Source organism: Eptatretus burgeri, chromosome 2, assembly GCF_056783735.1.
Source record: "Eptatretus burgeri isolate ZD-2024b chromosome 2, Ebu_testis_v1, whole genome shotgun sequence".
Lineage (NCBI taxonomy): Eukaryota > Metazoa > Chordata > Myxini > Myxiniformes > Myxinidae > Eptatretus > Eptatretus burgeri.
Genome location: NC_140962.1, coordinates 111,484,928 through 111,502,844, shown reverse-complemented (window position 1 = coordinate 111,502,844; position 17,917 = coordinate 111,484,928). Strand labels below are relative to the sequence as shown.

Genomic DNA, 17,917 nt, shown 5'->3' with positions numbered 1-17,917 from the left:
AATAGAAATATGATAAGAATCAAAGTAGAAGAGAGTCAAATTACATTAACTCAGAAAAATAGGACTGCCTGAAGCTCACCTGGATCAGGAGCAGTCACTCAAACCCCCCACAGACCCTGAATTTTATAATGCCATGAACAAACTTTGATACATCAAAGGAGATGAAGGTTGTGGTCAAGTTTCATTGAAATTCTGTGTAGTTTCGGAGAAGAGAGCAAAATAGCTTTTTTTGGAGGGAGGGGGGCAGAAAAACCCCCGTAGACCCATGAGTGAGCACAGATTTTGATGCGGTCGATAAACTTTGGTACATCATGGGAGAAGAATGTTGTGGTCAAGTTTAATCAAAAGTGTGTGCAGTTTCGGAGAAGAGAGTCTATTTATACCTATTCCTAAAATACCTATTTGTTTTGTTTGGGGGGGGGGTCAAAAAAAACCCCCCGTAGAACCCTTTACTGAGCGCAGATTTTTACGTGGTCGATAAAATTTGGTCCATCACAGGTGATGAATGTTGTGGTCAAGTTTTATCAAAATAGTGTGTAGTTTCAGAAGAGACAGCAAGTACCCATTTTTTTGTGGGAGGAAAAAAAAACCCCCGTAGACCCCCCCAATAAGCACAGATTTTGAAGCGGTCAATATATCTTTGTTAAGCATCAGATATCAAGCTTGTGGCCAAGTTTCATCAAAATTGTGTGTTTGCTTCAAGCGATAATGACGTGTTTACGGACTGATTGACTGAGACCGACTGACTCACTCCCCTACGGACACTGCTTGATCGCACAAGCTCAACTGACTCAAGTCCAGGTGAGCAAAAAATGCATAGGATGCATAGGAACCTAAAGGCCCAGTCACACCTTGACGTTTTAGCCAGCTTATGCCGATTTTTGGAAAATTTGTGTAAAACGCCGGTACACGTCGAATACGTTATGGGTAAGTTTTGATAACATTGAGAGCACGCTGAAAAACACTGCCATACGTCGTTGTACGCTGGCTTTAAACGTTGTACTTTGCGGTTGTCCTCAAATTTTCCATGCTTGAAATTTTAAGACTTATGCCAGCGTATGACTCACACGTTCCGCATAACCCTGGCCATAAGTTGTAGGCACGTCATGCGATCGTTGACACACGTTACATGTAAGTTACTCATAAGTCGAAACACGTCGAGGTAATGTTTAGCGTACTCGAAACGTATTTCTAACCTATGAGTAACGTGTTGTACTCATGTTACGCGATCGGTGACACACAGACACACGTTACTTGTAAGGTGCTCATAAGTTGAAACACATCAAGGTAATGGTTAGCGTCAGTGCTCCAGACTCCCTGGTTTTATTTTTTTTCTTCCTTCCTTCGGTATGATAGTGATTTTGACACTTCGATTTCTAGTGCGGTTATAATACAATATAATTAATAGGCTGCCGCTCAACGATTTAAATCATAACCGCACTGTACACTGAACACCATCATACCGAAGAAAAAAAAAAACGGGAGTCTGGAACACTGACGCTAACCATTACCTTGACGTGTTTCGACTTGTGAGTACCTTTCAAGTAATGTGTGTCGATGTGTGTCAACGATCGCGTAACGTGCCTACAACTTATTCCCATCGCATGCGGAACGTGTGTCAAGCGGCAAGTACATCGTAAAATTTTCAACATGTTTAAAATTACAAGACGTACTCTACTTACTACGACGTATGACAGCGTACTTTAGTGTTCTATTCACGCATATCAAACTTACCCATACCGTATTCGACGTGCACCAGCGTTTTAGACGAATTTTTCAGAGGTCGGCATACGCTGGCAAGATCGCCAAGGCGTGACTGCGATGTTGACACTTCCATTTCTGCGGCGGTTATGATTTGAATCGTTGTGCAGCAGCCTTTTCATAACCTACGCCACGTCATCGTCGGCCATGCGTGCAGCGCGCTATGCATAAGTTAGACTATCGTTGGGTATAGGTTGTGAGGCCGACAACAGGCTCAGCATTCGTTGGTATAAGTTATCTATAACACAACAAATCGTTCTGTGTCCGTTACTAATACGTTATGCACAAGACCAAGTCGTTATGAATACGTCCGAATCTTTCAAAAAAAACATCAAAAGTTCAACGTAAGCCAGCGTTTTACATACATTTTAATACGTTGCCATTGCTGGCTTAAACGTCAAGGTGTGACTGGGCCTTAACTAAATGTATAGAAACCAAAGAAAGATAAGCATTATTTAAAAGCTAATCTGTTACTACTTGAAAATATGTAGCCACAAAAAGTCTGCAAATCGTTGAAAGAAATGAACATGGCAATTTAAAGATTCAAGTCAAAAATTTATTGGTGAAATGTATGTTCCCAATAAATTTACTATTAACTAAAACGTAACTCAGAAGTTTGCTTTAACAATTCCTCCTTCAAACTGTTCATTTAACAACTTGCTTCAAACTGCAAATATGAAACAATAACCATGAGAGAGTTCATAGAACTCCTTATTCTTGAGAAAAAAGGACATGGGTGGGGTCAACAAGCGGAAAATGCGATTGGTCATTTTGACGTAAAATGCCGTAATATTTTGTCCAAGTACTGTACTGCTAAACGGAAAGATTTTGAAAGTGCTAATAAAGTTATTTGGTTCTACATTGTTCAAGTAAATAATTCAACTGAAATTAAAATAAAAAAACCAATGATCTTGCCAAAAGGTGACCACGTGTGACTTCTTTAAGGTTACACTGAGGTGAACAAGCTGCTATCCACCAGGAGCGACTCCTTGAGGAATATCTGCCTACGAGAGAGTCCGATGAGAATAGTTCTCGTCACCATGAAAAATATGCGTTTGCCTCACAACGTCACTAAATGACATCATAATGTCTCAAGCTTGACATGTCTAGAAAGCACTCATCGAGGTGTTCAATTTGAGGTACTACACGATATGGTTCCTAAAACTTGAAAATTTGAGCTTAGGGTCAAATATGTTTGACCTTAGGCGCTAACCATGAAGGTCAAGGCCAATCGCCACCAAAAATTAATCAGCTGAGCGCCAGGCCATGAACTATATTCCCATGAAGTTTGAAGACTATCCGATCAAAATTACTCAAAAAATAAGGGTTTCGTCGACTCCCCTGATTTGCGACAAAGTGACCTTGACCTTTGACCTTGAAAATTTTATGCGCTGAAAGGGACCTCTATAGGCCTCTGATATGCGAAGTTACAAAAATTTCCAATGATAACTGTGCTCTGCAGTGATCGATACGTGATTACAGACAAACAAAAAAAATTAAAAAAATTAAAATAAAAAACATACAAGCTGACTAACATATCTTAGAAAAACTTCGTTTTGGCAAGATAAAAAAGTAAAAATGCAAAGGTCATCAAAATTTTTTTTTGGCAATTTACTGCAAGTGACTCAGCATCTTTTATACCACCTTATTTAACAAGTTACATTAGTTCTTCATACCTGTTGTTTGTGTCCTTTTGACATCACTAAAATCACTGTTTCCTGGTTGGAATGATTTTCAATTTTGGCTGACTGCCAGATAGGCAGACGGAAGAAAAAAAGTTAGCTCACTCCACTTTACGCATGTGCGATCGGGACGAATTCAGAGCCAAAGTAGCCTGGTGTTGGCTTCGTGGTTATGGTGGCTGGCTTGGGCTCTGAGTCCTGAGTTCAAGCCTTGTTTGCCACTGAATTAACATCAGGTGGGGTTGACTCGGCCTGTCATCCTTCCAAGGTCGGCAAAATGAATACCAGTGTACTGGTATAGAGGCACAGCATCAGCGGCATAGTCGCGCAACAACAAAATGATAGCTTCCCAGCAGTCAAGCTGCCATATGCAAGAAGAAGAGAAAAAGTACTATTAACTTCAGAGTTGAGCGACAAAATAGGAGACGACCAAATAAGGGATGTGGGGAGGATTTTGAGGTAAGGGAGGATGCATGGGATGGACAAGATGGATACAGAAGCAAAATCTGGCGAAGGAAAAACATGAAATTTGGAAGGGGGTGGTGTTCCCTTCAGGGTTTTTGTGTTCCTTTCAGGGTTTTTAAGCAGGCAGTGTACCACTATCTTCTCATGTAAAATCACAACCTCTATTACCCACACTAACTCTTCCTAATCCAACTTTTACTTGCAATTTGCAGTGTTTCCTCTCCTCTTCATTCGCACATTTGCTACCTGTGTGCAAAAGTTGTCCCACTGCTCAACTGTCGGTTCATACCCTTCCCTCCTTTACCTTGATCTTCCATGAGCCTCGATATTTGAGAGAGAAAAAATAAAGGGGGAAGTTATATTTACAAAACTAAACTTGCCTTAAGAGAGTGAAGACACGAGGCCAAGAATTGCTTTATCTCATTGTCGGAGCCAGGCAGCAGGCATAATGAGAGATGAGTTAGGTGCTTGAAGGAGTTTGTCTCCACAACATTGAGAGAGGCAGGACCACGCTCAGCCAGAGGGGAGGAACATATCAGCTGGAGTAGGAACCTGAGCAAAGGTCAATGAAAACAATATTCCTGATAAAACCAACACATTGTGAAGGGCACAAGTTATTTGGCCTTAAATGAAATTTGGCCAAGGCCATAATGTACAGGACAATCAAAAAAATACAAACAAGTTAAGCATGGATACAAAATAGTCCTGTTTGTGAAAAAAAAAATCAAATTCAAATTTTGTTTAAACATAAATGAAAGAACCCCCCCAAACACCGACTGTACTTTACATTTATCAATAAACCAAGGCACTGTTGCACACCCAGCAAGTACAGCATGGTAGGTGTTTCAACTTGAAAAACCAATCTCACCTAGTCAAGGTTTGGAGAAGGTAATATCATCATTGCGTACTTCAATGAGCAGACTGTTACTTTGGCTCATAGAAGACTCGGTAAATCCCAAAGATGGCAAATTATGGGGACGAACAATATTGGCGTGACCTACAGTAAAAATGGATGGCAACTTGGCTTCCATCAGACCGTTATCAGCAAACTAATGATTCTAAAAACAGGCCTCAATCTAGATCGCCAAAGGTAACTTCTAAAAGAGAAAATGCAGCTCTGATCGGGATTTTCAGACATATTCCTTTTGCTGCAACATGAATGGAATGTCCCTCGAAGGTCATCAGAAGCACTTTCCAGAACCGGCTTCATTCTGCACGTTACAAAGCCCGTGAACTGAAAATACACCCTCTTCTCACTCCACAACACAAAGCAGCCCACTTGGCACAGTGCCAAGCGGGTCAACACGAGTGTCTCGCATCCTGGAGGTTCATCCATTGGTTTGATAAGAGCAGATTTCTCCTGCAAGTGACTGTTGGGAGAACTCGAGTTTCGTGGCAACCTAACATAGCCGGTGTTTGGAGGGTTCTTTCATTTATGTTTAAACAAAATTTGAATTTGATATTTTTTGTGGACTACATTGTGGACTACATCCCATTGTGGACTACATCCCATTAGGGGATGGATCCGTTAGGTGCGACTGCCTATTATGGTTATAACATTGACGTTGTCATGCAAAGAATAACCTGACGTGCGAAAACTACCATAGGAATGTTTTGGATAATATTATTCCTCTATATTTTAACAACTCCGGCATCCCAAAAGAGCTGTATTCATGGATGGCAATAGCAGATCCCACTGTTCTTGCAAAAACTAGAACGGCACTCTGTAGAGCACATACGTCCACCAGACTGAACAGTTTACATTTTGTATCCCACTGGCAGGCCAGATCTGCATCCGGACCTTCGTAAACATCAAATAAATCAGTCCTTGTCACACACCCAACCTGTCCACCAAATTTCGTCCACACCTGTCCATAAGTTTTTGAGATATCCTGCTCACAGACAAACAAACAAACAGACAGACAGAGGTGAAAACATAACCTCAGTCCACCTTCGGTGGTGGAGGTAATAATGCCGTCACATTACCCTACCCAGCAAGGAAGGAGTCCAGATACAAATCCAATAGACCATAGTTGGCACATTCTTGGGCACAGATTTAAGAAAATGGACCTCCGATGCAGACTCTGGCACAGTTGGAAGTTGCTTTGCACCAGGAATGTCAAAAACTACCTTTGGATGCTCTTGGCAGGTTGTTCATGAGATGAGGGGGGGTTGCAGCAGCCATTCAATTTAATGGTAATTACACACATTGACCTTTTGGGATATTCATTCCATTGTAACATCATTGGATGTCATTATTCATTGGTCTTGAGCCTTACATCACATGATATGTTGCCAGCAGTGCCATTTTAAAATCATCGTGCTTTTTCTGTAAAACAGTGTCATTAGAGAAATCCTCATTTTGTGATCAACCAAAGTGATGGGTCTTTGTTTGTTTGTTTTTTAAACAAAATCTCTGAATTTTCTCCAGTCATTTGTCAGACATCAAAACTTTAACAATATATGTTTTTCTTTTTGATAAATGTTATGGTTTCTGAATAATTTCTCAGTTATTGCAGGATCAAGGAAAACGCAGCATGTGCTCACTTTTACTATGTCCATATATACGAGGTCCGTCTAAAAAGTAACGGGACTGACTTCACATAAATTTTACTCCAAAAAATATATTGAAATCACAGCTTGTCCCCTTCAAAATAATTTCGCTCCAGTCTCACACACTTGTCCATCCTCTTCTTCCACGCTTCGATGCACCCCCGGAACGCTTCTCCTGGATTCTTCCGGAGCTCCGTCGTTTCTGGTGGAAATTCAGAGATTCTCCCACAGATCCCTCCTCTTGTCCCGGACTGATCTCATGAGGTGCCGGAGGCTCTCCTTGTACATGTGTTGATTCACTGTTTGACCCTGTGGTAGAAACTCAAAGTGGACAACGGCCCTTTTGATGGCCACCACATCAGGAAATCGGGTCCCCTTGATCACCCCCTTGAGCTTGGGGATTAGGAAAAAAAATCACAAGGGGCCAAGTCTGGCGAATACGGGGGTTGCTCCAGAGTTGGCACATTCCCCTCCACCAGAAACTGTCGGATTCTCAAGGCACCGTGAGCAGGGGCGTTGTCATGGTGGAGCACCCAGGCGTTGTTCTCCCACAGATCCCTCCTCTTGTCCCGGACTGATCTCACGAGGCGCCGGAGGATCTCCTTGTACATGTGCTGATTCACCCTTTGACCCTGTGGTAGAAACTCGAAGTGGACGATGCCCCTGATGTCAAAAAACGTGATGAGCATCACCTTGACCTTCGACGTCGACATCCTTGCTTTCTTTGGTCTTGCTGATGCCGGACTTTTCAACTGACGAATCTGCCGTTTGGTCTCGGGATCGTATTAGAATATCCACGATTCATCGCCAGTAATGACTCTCCCGAGCAGGTCTGGATCGTCCTCGAGGCACTCGATAATGTCTTGACAGACAGTGACTCTTTGCTGTTGCTGGTCCTCGGACAACAGCAGTCAGCAGAACTACAAAACCTGTTTGTGGTGCTGTCAAAGCATCCATAAATAAAGTCCTGAGAAGCACAGTTAGTGTGCTTTTGGTGCCTTTGTGCCCACAAGTCCTCACCCAACGACAGGAAGTTTTACACAATACAATCTTAATCTATACCGTCTTAAAATTACCACTCATTTCCTCCTCAATTACCATTACCACTCACTTAAAATTACCACACATTTTACAAGAGTAATCTAACCGACGACTACGCGATCATCACATGGTCCGTATTATGCTTAACACGATATATCTATGAATCCCCCCCCTCCTCTGCCAACTTCCCTTACACATAAAATATTACAGATGATATTAATATGGTTACCAAGCCCTTCCTGAATTTTCAATAATAATTCACGTCATTGCGAAAACCAAATCATTTGTTTGAAGCAAAAAAGAACACTGATGCACTCAGGTTGAAAAACAAAAGAAATAGGATCACTCACCAAATCCATTTTCTCTTGGGACTAACCAAATCCAATTCCTTTTCCAATTTGGTCAAATCGACTTTAATCAGAATGTGTTGGAAAGCTTGACAAATCATTATCAATTCCATAGTGTTACCTCAGTGAGATCTTTGACCACTGCTGACACTGCAGCAAGTCTACGCCAGAGATGCAGAGGTAACACGAGTAAAACACAGAGCAAAAGTAAAATGCAAAAGGAGCTCAACTTGCAGGAATCGTCTCCCAATATCTGGCATCATTTCATGCACCACCTATGTGGCTCGATGCAATTAAGCTTTTAAAGTCTTAATTACATCAACTGCATCACTTCCGGTTCCTCATTGATGGATACGTGGCTCTTTACTCCAACTGATTTACCTCAAGAGGTTCGGACACCATCAGGAATTGTCTCGTCTTCATTGAATTGTTGCCTGGACCTGTCAGAAGTTAACATCAGTGCTTTCTGGAAAAATTTACGTACATGTTCCTCTTTTGATGTTCGTGAAAGCCATGCTCTGGCACGTACTTACTCTGTCTATTCTCTTCTTTTACTTACTAATGCGTATGTGTACTCACATCTGAGCTGTCTCGCCTGGGTTTGAATCTCAGCACAGTTATAAACTCTGTCATGCTCGTGTTCCGTAGCCCGGGTGAGGCATTGTGTTTGTGTGTGTGTGTGCCGTCTATCAGATGGACATTAAAATGGGCGTCTCGTCTGTCAGCATTAATTGGTGGATGTTAAAGATCCCACAATGTCCTTCGTGGAGAGTAAGCGAGCTCGCTATTAAAAAGCACACACAATAGGCATAGTGTAATAAAGTTGTTTACCTTGGCACCTCTTTGTTTTGTTCATCAATGCACAATTTGAGAAGATCAATAAACTTCTGTGGAAAAGAACTGAAGTCCACCAGCAAGCCCTGCTGGTTCTTCAAGCTGCAAGGGAGAGGAGAACACTGATCAGAAATCAGAAGTCTGACTCACGAGAAATCCTATATTTCAGTTCAAGTTTCAAACAGTATCTATGTGCAATGAAAAGTTGACAGAAAAATATTTAAATCCACCCAAGACTCTCATAAAGACAAATAATCTTTCAGAGTATTTTTGTCACAACAATAGCAAAACAGAGAATGAAATAAAAGTTGGGTTATTTTTGGAATCATCATAAATATTCATATCCTATCATCATCAACATATACCTTGCCTTATGCAGAGTGCTTATGCTTCCAAGGCAGTTACTAGACTGCAATCCTGCTGGGGTCATCACTCCGACTCAAGAAGTCAGAGCAGGAATTTGGAATTTGTTCTGGGTGCCGGCAATAGCTCGCTTGCCTACTCTTTGTGAAGGACACCGTGGGATCTTTAACGTCTACTACCTAATGCCGGCAGACGGGACGCCCAGTTTAACCTCCATCAGAGGGACGGCATACACATTGATGAATCACCCTGCCTGTGAAACACCGGGATGACGGTTTACAGCTGGGTCAGGATTCAAACCCAGGCGAGACAGCTTGGAGGGGAGTGTGTTTACCTCTTGGCCATCCTGCCAGCCCATTGTTCTCAAAGACTATCCAAATGAGTCGCTTGTATTTCAAAATGAAGGAACAACTATTATCATGTGCTGCACGAATGTCATAAAATAACCATTTTTTTTTCTTTATTTTCCAACCTGAGTAATAGATTGTATTTACCCCAACACGGTCTGGTTAAGTCTGATTTCTGGGTTCTTGTTCTGCACAGGGTTTCACTGGGTCACGTTAGAAACCATTTTTGAGTGGAAAAAACAATGAAAATCTGCTATTTGGTAAAATTCAGGTATAAATGACATTGAATCACAGAATGTATATCGATTGCATTATCTGTAAAATAAATAAATAAATAAATACAACTCACTTTTGAAAATCTTCTTCACCAAGAGTGAGATTATAGAGAAAGAAAGGATCTTCATCATCTGTAAGACGCACCACCATGTCCTAAAAATAAAACAAATGAACACAACAACAAACATTCCCACAAGTCAGTATTACAATGTGCACTAGAACGGGCACTTGGTAGAGCACACACCTCTGCCAGGCTGAACAGTTTACATTTTGTATCCCACTGATAGGCAAGATCTGCATCCAGGTCTTCACCAAAATAAAATCAATTCGTCCTTGTCACACACCCGAGTCCACCAAGTTTCGTTTGAATCGGTCAATAACTTTTTGAGATATCCTGCTCACAGACAGACAGACAGACAGACACAGGCGAAAACGTAACCTCCGGCCACCTTAGGTGGCAGAGGTAATAAAGAGGAGACAGGGTAATTCAAGTGCTTCCACACTTGACAAGGAGCTGCATAGTTTGGGATCAATTGTCGATTGGGTCAGACTTTGGCCTGACAGGATGGCCTTGACCCTAGAGGTATTCACACTTGCCTCAGAGCTGTCCAAGCTGGATTCACATCTCGACCCAGCTAAAAAACTTTCATCCTGGTGTTTCACAGGCAAAGCGATTCGTGGATGCGTGTGCCGTCCCTCGGATGGATGTTAAACGGGAGTCCCATTAGTTACAGGTGTCCCAATTTCTTGTGTAGTAACCAATGAACATGCTCCAAAAAGTCATGTGCCTGAGATCCAAGTGCCTGAAGTCAAAACTGGTCTGTTGGAAATTTTCAAATTGAGTCTTGCAATTGGTTATTTACAGGGTTAGAGGTATTACAGAATATTACTTTGATTTGCATTGCTGTTAGATAACTGATTTAAAATAAATGTTTATACTGGCTAAACAGGAAGTGAGTTAAGTGGATGCGGTCCACAGAACACGTTTATTGTTGCAAGTGTGGCCCACTACAGCAAATAGGTTAAGAACCACAACTCCAAACTGTTGTGTTCAGTACACCACAAGTCCAACATTTTTCTCTGGTGAGTCATATAAATGGTAATTCTGACCAAGATCGAAATATTAAGTAATGCTGACCAACAATACAATACCGTAATAATCATTTCTCGGGCCAATGTATTGCTATTTTGCACAAGATGTTCAAATCAAGGTAAAATTAATTTCCTTTAATATTCCACAACAAAGATCATTCGTTTTTTTGTGCATCCAATCGCTCAAAAGCAACATATTTTGTTCCCCACACCTCGGTGACGAGGTCGGAGATGGGGAAAATGAAAATGAGCTCCATCCAACCAAATGATCATCTGTTCATGTACTTTTGTGTGCACGATATTTCTCAAACTGTTGAACATTTCACTTTCATATTGCAGATATCTATCTATTCCTCATGACATTATCTCAACCTCATGAGATCAAGGCTGCGATTGGTGGAAATATGTTGCCATGGCAACCATCTCGGTAGCTTGGTTTGTGTACGCAATAGTTAAAAAAACAATATAAAGTCACACGATGCAAAGAGCCTCAATTACATTTCCATTTGAGCTTTTCCATCCATTCATACAGAAATACAATTTTTTAAAAAGTAATTAAATCATTATCACTGCGTGTGAAGGAGTGAGGCAGAAAGCCAAAACACAACAACAACCGCCACTTATCCAGTGAACTTTCTTGGCCAATAAAACGTTCAAAAACAGTTACGACAAATTCTCACCTTTTTATGGATCGGGCTTGTCACAGTGACGACATCAACAAACACTCGAACAACAGCTCTCCTTAAACATAAAGAACACACAAGCAAGAATGATATAGAAATATTTGTAATGTGTATGTACAGTATGTATATGTATGTGTGTATGTGTGTATATATATATATATATATATATATATATATATATTAATATATAAATATATATATATATATACACAAGTATAAATAAATATAAATATATATAAAAACACACACACACACACACGCACACACGCACACACGCACACAGCCACTTCTCATTATTGTGGGCAAATTTTTTTAAACAGATCCAAAGCCTGTTGCTTTGATCAACTGTGCGATGGATTGGAAAAAGCAATAACCAAAAATAAAAATCTTTGAGTCTGGATTCGGGATTTAGGCATCAGCAAAAAAGGTTTCATGAAAATAATTTGAGATAATTTGAGAATCATTGTGAACTCCTTCAAGAGTTGGGCGATGGGAAGCATTTCTGACAAGACTCAAGTCCACAGAAAGGGTTTGTTTGCACCAAATGTAGCATGGCTGAAGAAGAAACATGGAACAAGGAACATGTCAACCTCCTCAATAAGTGTCACAAACAGGAACATCGACCAGCTACTCGTGCGCGGTTCGACGTGAAAAATAAACTAATAAATAAAACTCATTACCTAGCACTGGGTGTGGCAAACGGCAAATGTTCCTGATCACTAACTACCAAATCCCACCAACATGGGATGCATGTTGGTCAAACAGCTGATAGACAAAATGATGGCCTTGTCCTCTATACCAGTGACCATGTTTGGAGATAATTTGTTGCTCATGGAAGAAAGAATGTCAGTCAAAGAGATGTACATTTAGAAAAAGAAGACTTTATCAGGCACTGCACAACAAGCTGCAGACATTTAATGCAGAAATGCAGAAAATTAATGAAAATTTCCAGAATATTTTTTTCCCTGGATGGCGAAAAAGTCAACATTGCGGAAGACTATTTGTAAAACACATATCGTAGTAGTTGTAAATTAATTGCACACAATAATAACTAGAAGGGCACTCGGTAGAGTGCAAACCTCCGCCACGTAATGCCTGATCCACCAGAACATATCGGGCTTTGGAAGAAATAAAATTAATTATATTCATGTATTCTCAATTTTGTTATCCTTTGTTTTTAACAGTATAGACTATAGAATAAGGTAGAACTTTTGTACTGGAATAAAATTGACTGTCAGTAAAATCTCTTTTAACAGTCCTATGATCTCCATAGTGATGTAGATGATATTGAAGCAAGATAAAATGGTATCTTACTAAATCTTATGTGCTTCGTCTGATTGAAATATACACTGATGAGCCAAAACATTATGACCACCTGCCGAATATGCTGTTGGTCCTCCATGTGCCGCCAAAACAGCGCCGACCCGCCGAGGCATGGACTCTACAAGACCGCTGAAGGTGTCCTGTGGTATCTGGCACCAAAACATTAGCAGCAGATCCTTCAAGTCCTGTAAGTTGTGAGGTGGAGCCTCCGTGGATCGGACTTGTCGGTCCAGCACATCCCACAGATGCTCAATCATATTGAGATCTGGAGAATTTGGAGGCCAGGGCAACACCGTGAACACTTCATCATGTTCCTCAAACCATTCCCGAACAATGTGTGCAGTGTGCATTATCCTGCTGAAAGAGGCCACTGCCAACAGGGAATACCATTGCCATGAAGGAGTGTACCTGGTCTGTAACGATGTTTCGGTATGTGACACGTGTCAAATTGACGTCCACATGAATGGCCGGACCCAGAGTTTCCCAGGAGAACATTGCCTAGAGCTTCACACTCCCTCCACTGGCTTGTCATCTTCCCACAGTGCATCCTGGTGCCATCACTTCCCCAGGTAAACGGCCCACACGTACACGGCCATCCACGTGCTCTAAAAGAAAACGGGACTCATCGGACCAGGCGACCTTCTTCAACTGCTCCAAGGTCCAGTTCCGACGCTCGCGTGCCCATTGTAGGCGCTTTCGACGGTGGACAGGGGTCATCATGGGCGCTCTGACTGGTCTGCGGCTACGCAGCCCCATACGCAGCAGGGTGTGATGCACTGTGGATTGTGACACATTCCTCCCATGACCACCATTAAAATTTTCTGTGACTTGTGCCACAGTAGACCTTCTCTCGGTTCGGACCAGACGGGATAGCCTTCGTTGCCCTCATGCATCGATGAGCCTTGGGCGCCCAACACCCTGTCACCAGTTTGTGGTTTGTCCATCCTTGGACCACTGTCAGTCGGTACTCACCACTGCTGATCGGGAGCACCCCACAAGCCTTGCCGTTTCAGAGATGCTCTGACCCAGTCGTCTGGCCATAACAATTTGGCCCTTGTCAAAGTCGCTCAGGTCTTTACTCCTGCATCCAACACATCAATTTCAAGAACTGACTGTTCACTTGCTGCCGAATATATCCCACCCCTTGACAGGTGCCATTGTAACAAGATAATCAATGTTTTTCACTTCACCTGTCAGTGGTCAAAATGTTTTGGCTCATCAGTGTATATCCAAATTAGTATTTCCAATACTTAAATAAAATTGCTCTGCTGATGAAGAGAAGGACGCTTTGCTGCTGGCACCTATTGTCTGGTGGTAATTAAATAACTCCTTGAAGGAGATTGCAATATACGCCTTGTTGTCCAAGGACGATTACATGACAGCACAAACCGGAATGTCGTATTTTGAGAATCTGGTGACTCGATGGTGAACGGAAGGTATGATCAAAGCAATAGGCTTGTATCTCCTTCACTCATTTTCACTCGGCCCCTTCATATTTTGTCTTAACTTTGTCGTCACCCTCTCCTTCTCACGGCCGGCCTCGTATTCCCATACTGCAATCATGACCTGAGCATGTCTATCACCACTTCCCTCCCAAAGTGGCCATGTGTGCAGTTCCCTTTCTCATGCCTATCGACTCTTTCCGCCCCCCCCCCCCCAAATAACCCTTGCCAGATGTTTAGCTTTTCCGTGTCTTTTGCACTCCAGAATAATATAAAATCAATTGCTCTGCGCATTTTGAGGAGAAAGAGGATCATGTTTGTTACTGCTTGTCTTGTTATCCTTTTTCCCATGCACATGTTTGTTGTTATTTGTCCCATGCACATGTTTGCTGTTATTTGTAACTTGATGTGTCCTGTTAATAAATGGTTTCAGACTCCGAAAGAGAAGAACCGAGTTTCCTCCACAGGGCCCATTCCGTTTTTGAAATATCATGCTATCTATCGTTTTTAGTCTTATCTCTCAATGGTGAAGAATAATTTTAAGAATTAAATAATTATTGTATCCAGATCCAGATCTTCACCAAAATCGAATCAATTTGTCGTGGTCACAAACCCAACATGTCCATCAAGTTTCGTCCGAATCCGTCCACAACTTTTTGAGATATCCTGTACACACAGACAGACAGAGAGAGGGGTGAAAACATGACCTCCTTCACCTTCGGTGGTGGAGGTAATCATACATGACGTTAAATGCACGGTTTGACACCCATTGACATACGATACGTTTACACATGATAATAAAATCATGTCCGTCATATGTTGCTCGAAATTTGATCATCACCAAGTTTGGGCTTTTGCTAAGCGAATAGATTTATTGAAACTCTGAAGTTGTCGGTAAATTTAGTTGTGAAAAAAAATAAACACAAGACCCTCTTTGGCTGTTAAACGCGTTAAATACCGATTTCTGAGCAAAACCACAAATTGGACTGAAAAACATGGATGGCGAGTTTTTAACACTATTTCACTCCATCTACCTGTCCGCACCATCCTCAAGCCACAGAGCGTTGGTGCTGCCGAAGCAGTTTCTTGGCAAGGGTTACATTGGGTGGTTTGTCATTGCCTTCCAAGCGTCGATTGTCGGTGCTCTATCCTTTATAATGCTGAATGTCAAACAAGGAAGCAGCAAGGACAATTTTTTAAATCTTTGATACGACTCGGAAGGGTTCGAACCACCGACCTTTCAGATTCGGAGCGGACGCTCCAACAATTTGATTATAGCCCTTATTTGTAAAAATAAAAAAAATAAAAATAAAAAATTTAAGAATCTGGTCTTATCTATACCACCACTCCTTCCCAACTACCTTTCAGTACGGTCCACCACATTTAGCAATGGAATACATGTAGGACACGAACAGACACACGAACGCACCTCTAAACTGTCTTGCCTGGGTTTGTATCCAGACCCAGCTCTAAACTGTCATCCCGGTATTTCACAGGCAGGGTGATTCAATGTACGTGCCGACCCTCGGATGTACGTTAAGCTGGACGTCTTGTCTGCCGGCATTAGTTGATGTACGTTTAAGACCCCATGGTGTCCTTCGTGAAGAGTACGAGAGTTATCATTGGCACCCTGAACAAAGTACAAATTCCTGCCCTAAGTTCCTGGATTGTAGCGGTGACCCGTCCTGGATTGTAGTGGCGACCCGTCCTGGATTGTAGTGGCGACCCGTCCTGGATTGTAGTGGCGACCCGTCCTGGATTGTAGTGGCGACCCGTCCTGGATTGTAGCGGCGACCCGTCCTGGATTGTAGTGGCGACCCGTCCTGGATTGTAGCGGCGACCCGTCCTGGATTGTAACGGTGTCCCATCCTGGATTGTAGTGGCGACCCGTCCTGGATTGTAGTGGTGACCCGTCCTGGATTGTAGCGGCGACCCGTCCTGGATTGTAGCGGTGACCCGTCCTGGATTGTAGTGGTGACCCGTCCTGGATTGTAGCGGCGACCCGTCCTGGATTGTAGTGGTGACCCGTCCTGGATTGTAGTGGTGACCCGTCCTGGATTGTAGTGGTGACCCGTCCTGGATTGTAGCGGCGACCCGTCCTGGATTGTAGTGGTGACCCGTCCTGGATTGTAGCGGTGACCCGTCCTGGATTGTAGCGGTGACCCGTCCTGGATTGTAGCGGCGACCCGTCCTGGATTGTAGTGGTGACCCGTCCTGGATTGTAGTGGTGACCCGTCCTGGATTGTAGTGGTGACCCGTCCTGGATTGTAGTGGTGACCCGTCCTGGATTGTAGTGGTGACCCGTCCTGGATTGTAGTGGCGACCCGTCCTGGATTGTAGCGGCGACCCGTCCTGGATTGTAGCGGTGACCCGTCCTGGATTGTAGCGGTGACCCGTCCTGGATTGTAGCGGTGACCCGTCCTGGATTGTAGCGGTGACCCGTCCTGGATTGTAGTGGTGACCCGTCCTGGATTGTAGTGGTGACCCGTCCTGGATTGTAGTGGTGACCCGTCCTGGATTGTAGTGGTGACCCGTCCTGGATTGTAGTGGTGACCCGTCCTGGATTGTAGTGGTGACCCGTCCTGGATTGTAGTGGTGACCCGTCCTGGATTGTAGTGGTGACCCGTCCTGGATTGTAGTGGTGACCCGTCCTGGATTGTAGTGGTGACCCGTCCTGGATTGTAGTGGTGACCCGTCCTGGATTGTAGTGGTGACCCGTCCTGGATTGTAGTGGTGACCCGTCCTGGATTGTAGTGGTGACCCGTCCTGGATTGTAGTGGTGACCCGTCCTGGATTGTAGTGGTGACCCGTCCTGGATTGTAGTGGTGACCCGTCCTGGATTGTAGTGGTGACCCGTCCTGGATTGTAGTGGTGACCCGTCCTGGATTGTAACGGTGACCCGTCCTGGATTGTAGTGGTGACCCGTCCTGGATTGTAGTGGTGACCCGTCCTGGATTGTCGTCTCGTCACAGCTTTGGCAACACGGATGCTCTGCATCAGTGAGGTTGATCACAGCATCCACACACGTGCAGACGTACAGCAACTCAAGTCGTGCTGTCCTCTGTTGCCGCACGAAATGTTTTACAAAAACACAGCTACAATTCCAACTTCTCGTGTATTACTTTAAACACGAAACAACGATAGCACTTCCAACGATAAATAACTTCAGCAACGTGTTCACACAAACGAGTTTAAATAACTTGTTTTCACCAGTCATCCCCCTCCTCCATCCACTGATAATTCTCCTCACCGATCTTCGCAATCCCTGCATTTGAGGAACAGCGTCACCGGCTCGCAAAAGCAGCCAAGCCCCACGACGGGCGCCATCTTGTTGAGAAGCCGAGACGCGCGCAAGGCTCCATGGGAAATCTCGCTTCCGGTTGCTCCTTGGTTTGCAGATGTTGTTATTGTTGTTTCACGACACTTTTAATTAATAAAATATCGAGCCAACCGACATGGAAATAAGAACAAAAGTTGTGTAAGGAAGAAAAGGTGAGAAACACAAATACGAGCATCAAGAAAGCAATTAAAATCGAGCGAAACCATAGTGAGTATTTTAGCTTCAAATTCGCAAAACGCTGCATTTCACAGAAATAGTGGGGCAGATAACAGCAATTTTGAGAGGAATCGTGCAAATAATGATACAAGCATCAAATTTGGCACATTTGTTCTCCACGGGATTTTAATCAAATCTGCCTGATTGGCCAT

General features: G+C 43.1%; 1 protein-coding gene across 9 annotated transcripts in view; it reads right to left on the bottom strand.

The window, feature by feature from the left end:
- SASS6 (SAS-6 centriolar assembly protein) overlaps window positions 1-17,614 on the bottom strand; it is a 57,551-nt gene extending 39,937 nt beyond the window's left edge. For 4 of the 9 annotated variants that reach the window (XR_015055371.1, XR_015055372.1, XM_085870746.1 and 1 more), the window contains exons 1-5: window positions 17,460-17,611; window positions 11,442-11,502; window positions 9,743-9,822; window positions 8,681-8,785; window positions 4,289-4,460 (exon numbers count right to left, since the gene is read on the bottom strand). Coding sequence is in view for 7 of the 9 variants with exons in the window: in XM_085870746.1 (XP_085726872.1) it covers window positions 4,289-4,460; window positions 8,681-8,785; window positions 9,743-9,822; window positions 11,442-11,502; window positions 17,460-17,536 (495 nt within the window). In the remaining 2 variants the exon portion in view is untranslated. Of the gene's footprint in view, window positions 1-4,288; window positions 4,461-8,680; window positions 8,786-9,742; window positions 9,823-11,441; window positions 11,503-12,819; window positions 12,995-15,638; window positions 16,717-17,419 lie in introns of those variants that run through there. The other 5 variants (XM_085870739.1, XM_085870740.1, XM_085870741.1 and 2 more) reach the window with 4 other exon arrangements.
- Window positions 17,615-17,917: the final 303 nt, after the last annotated feature.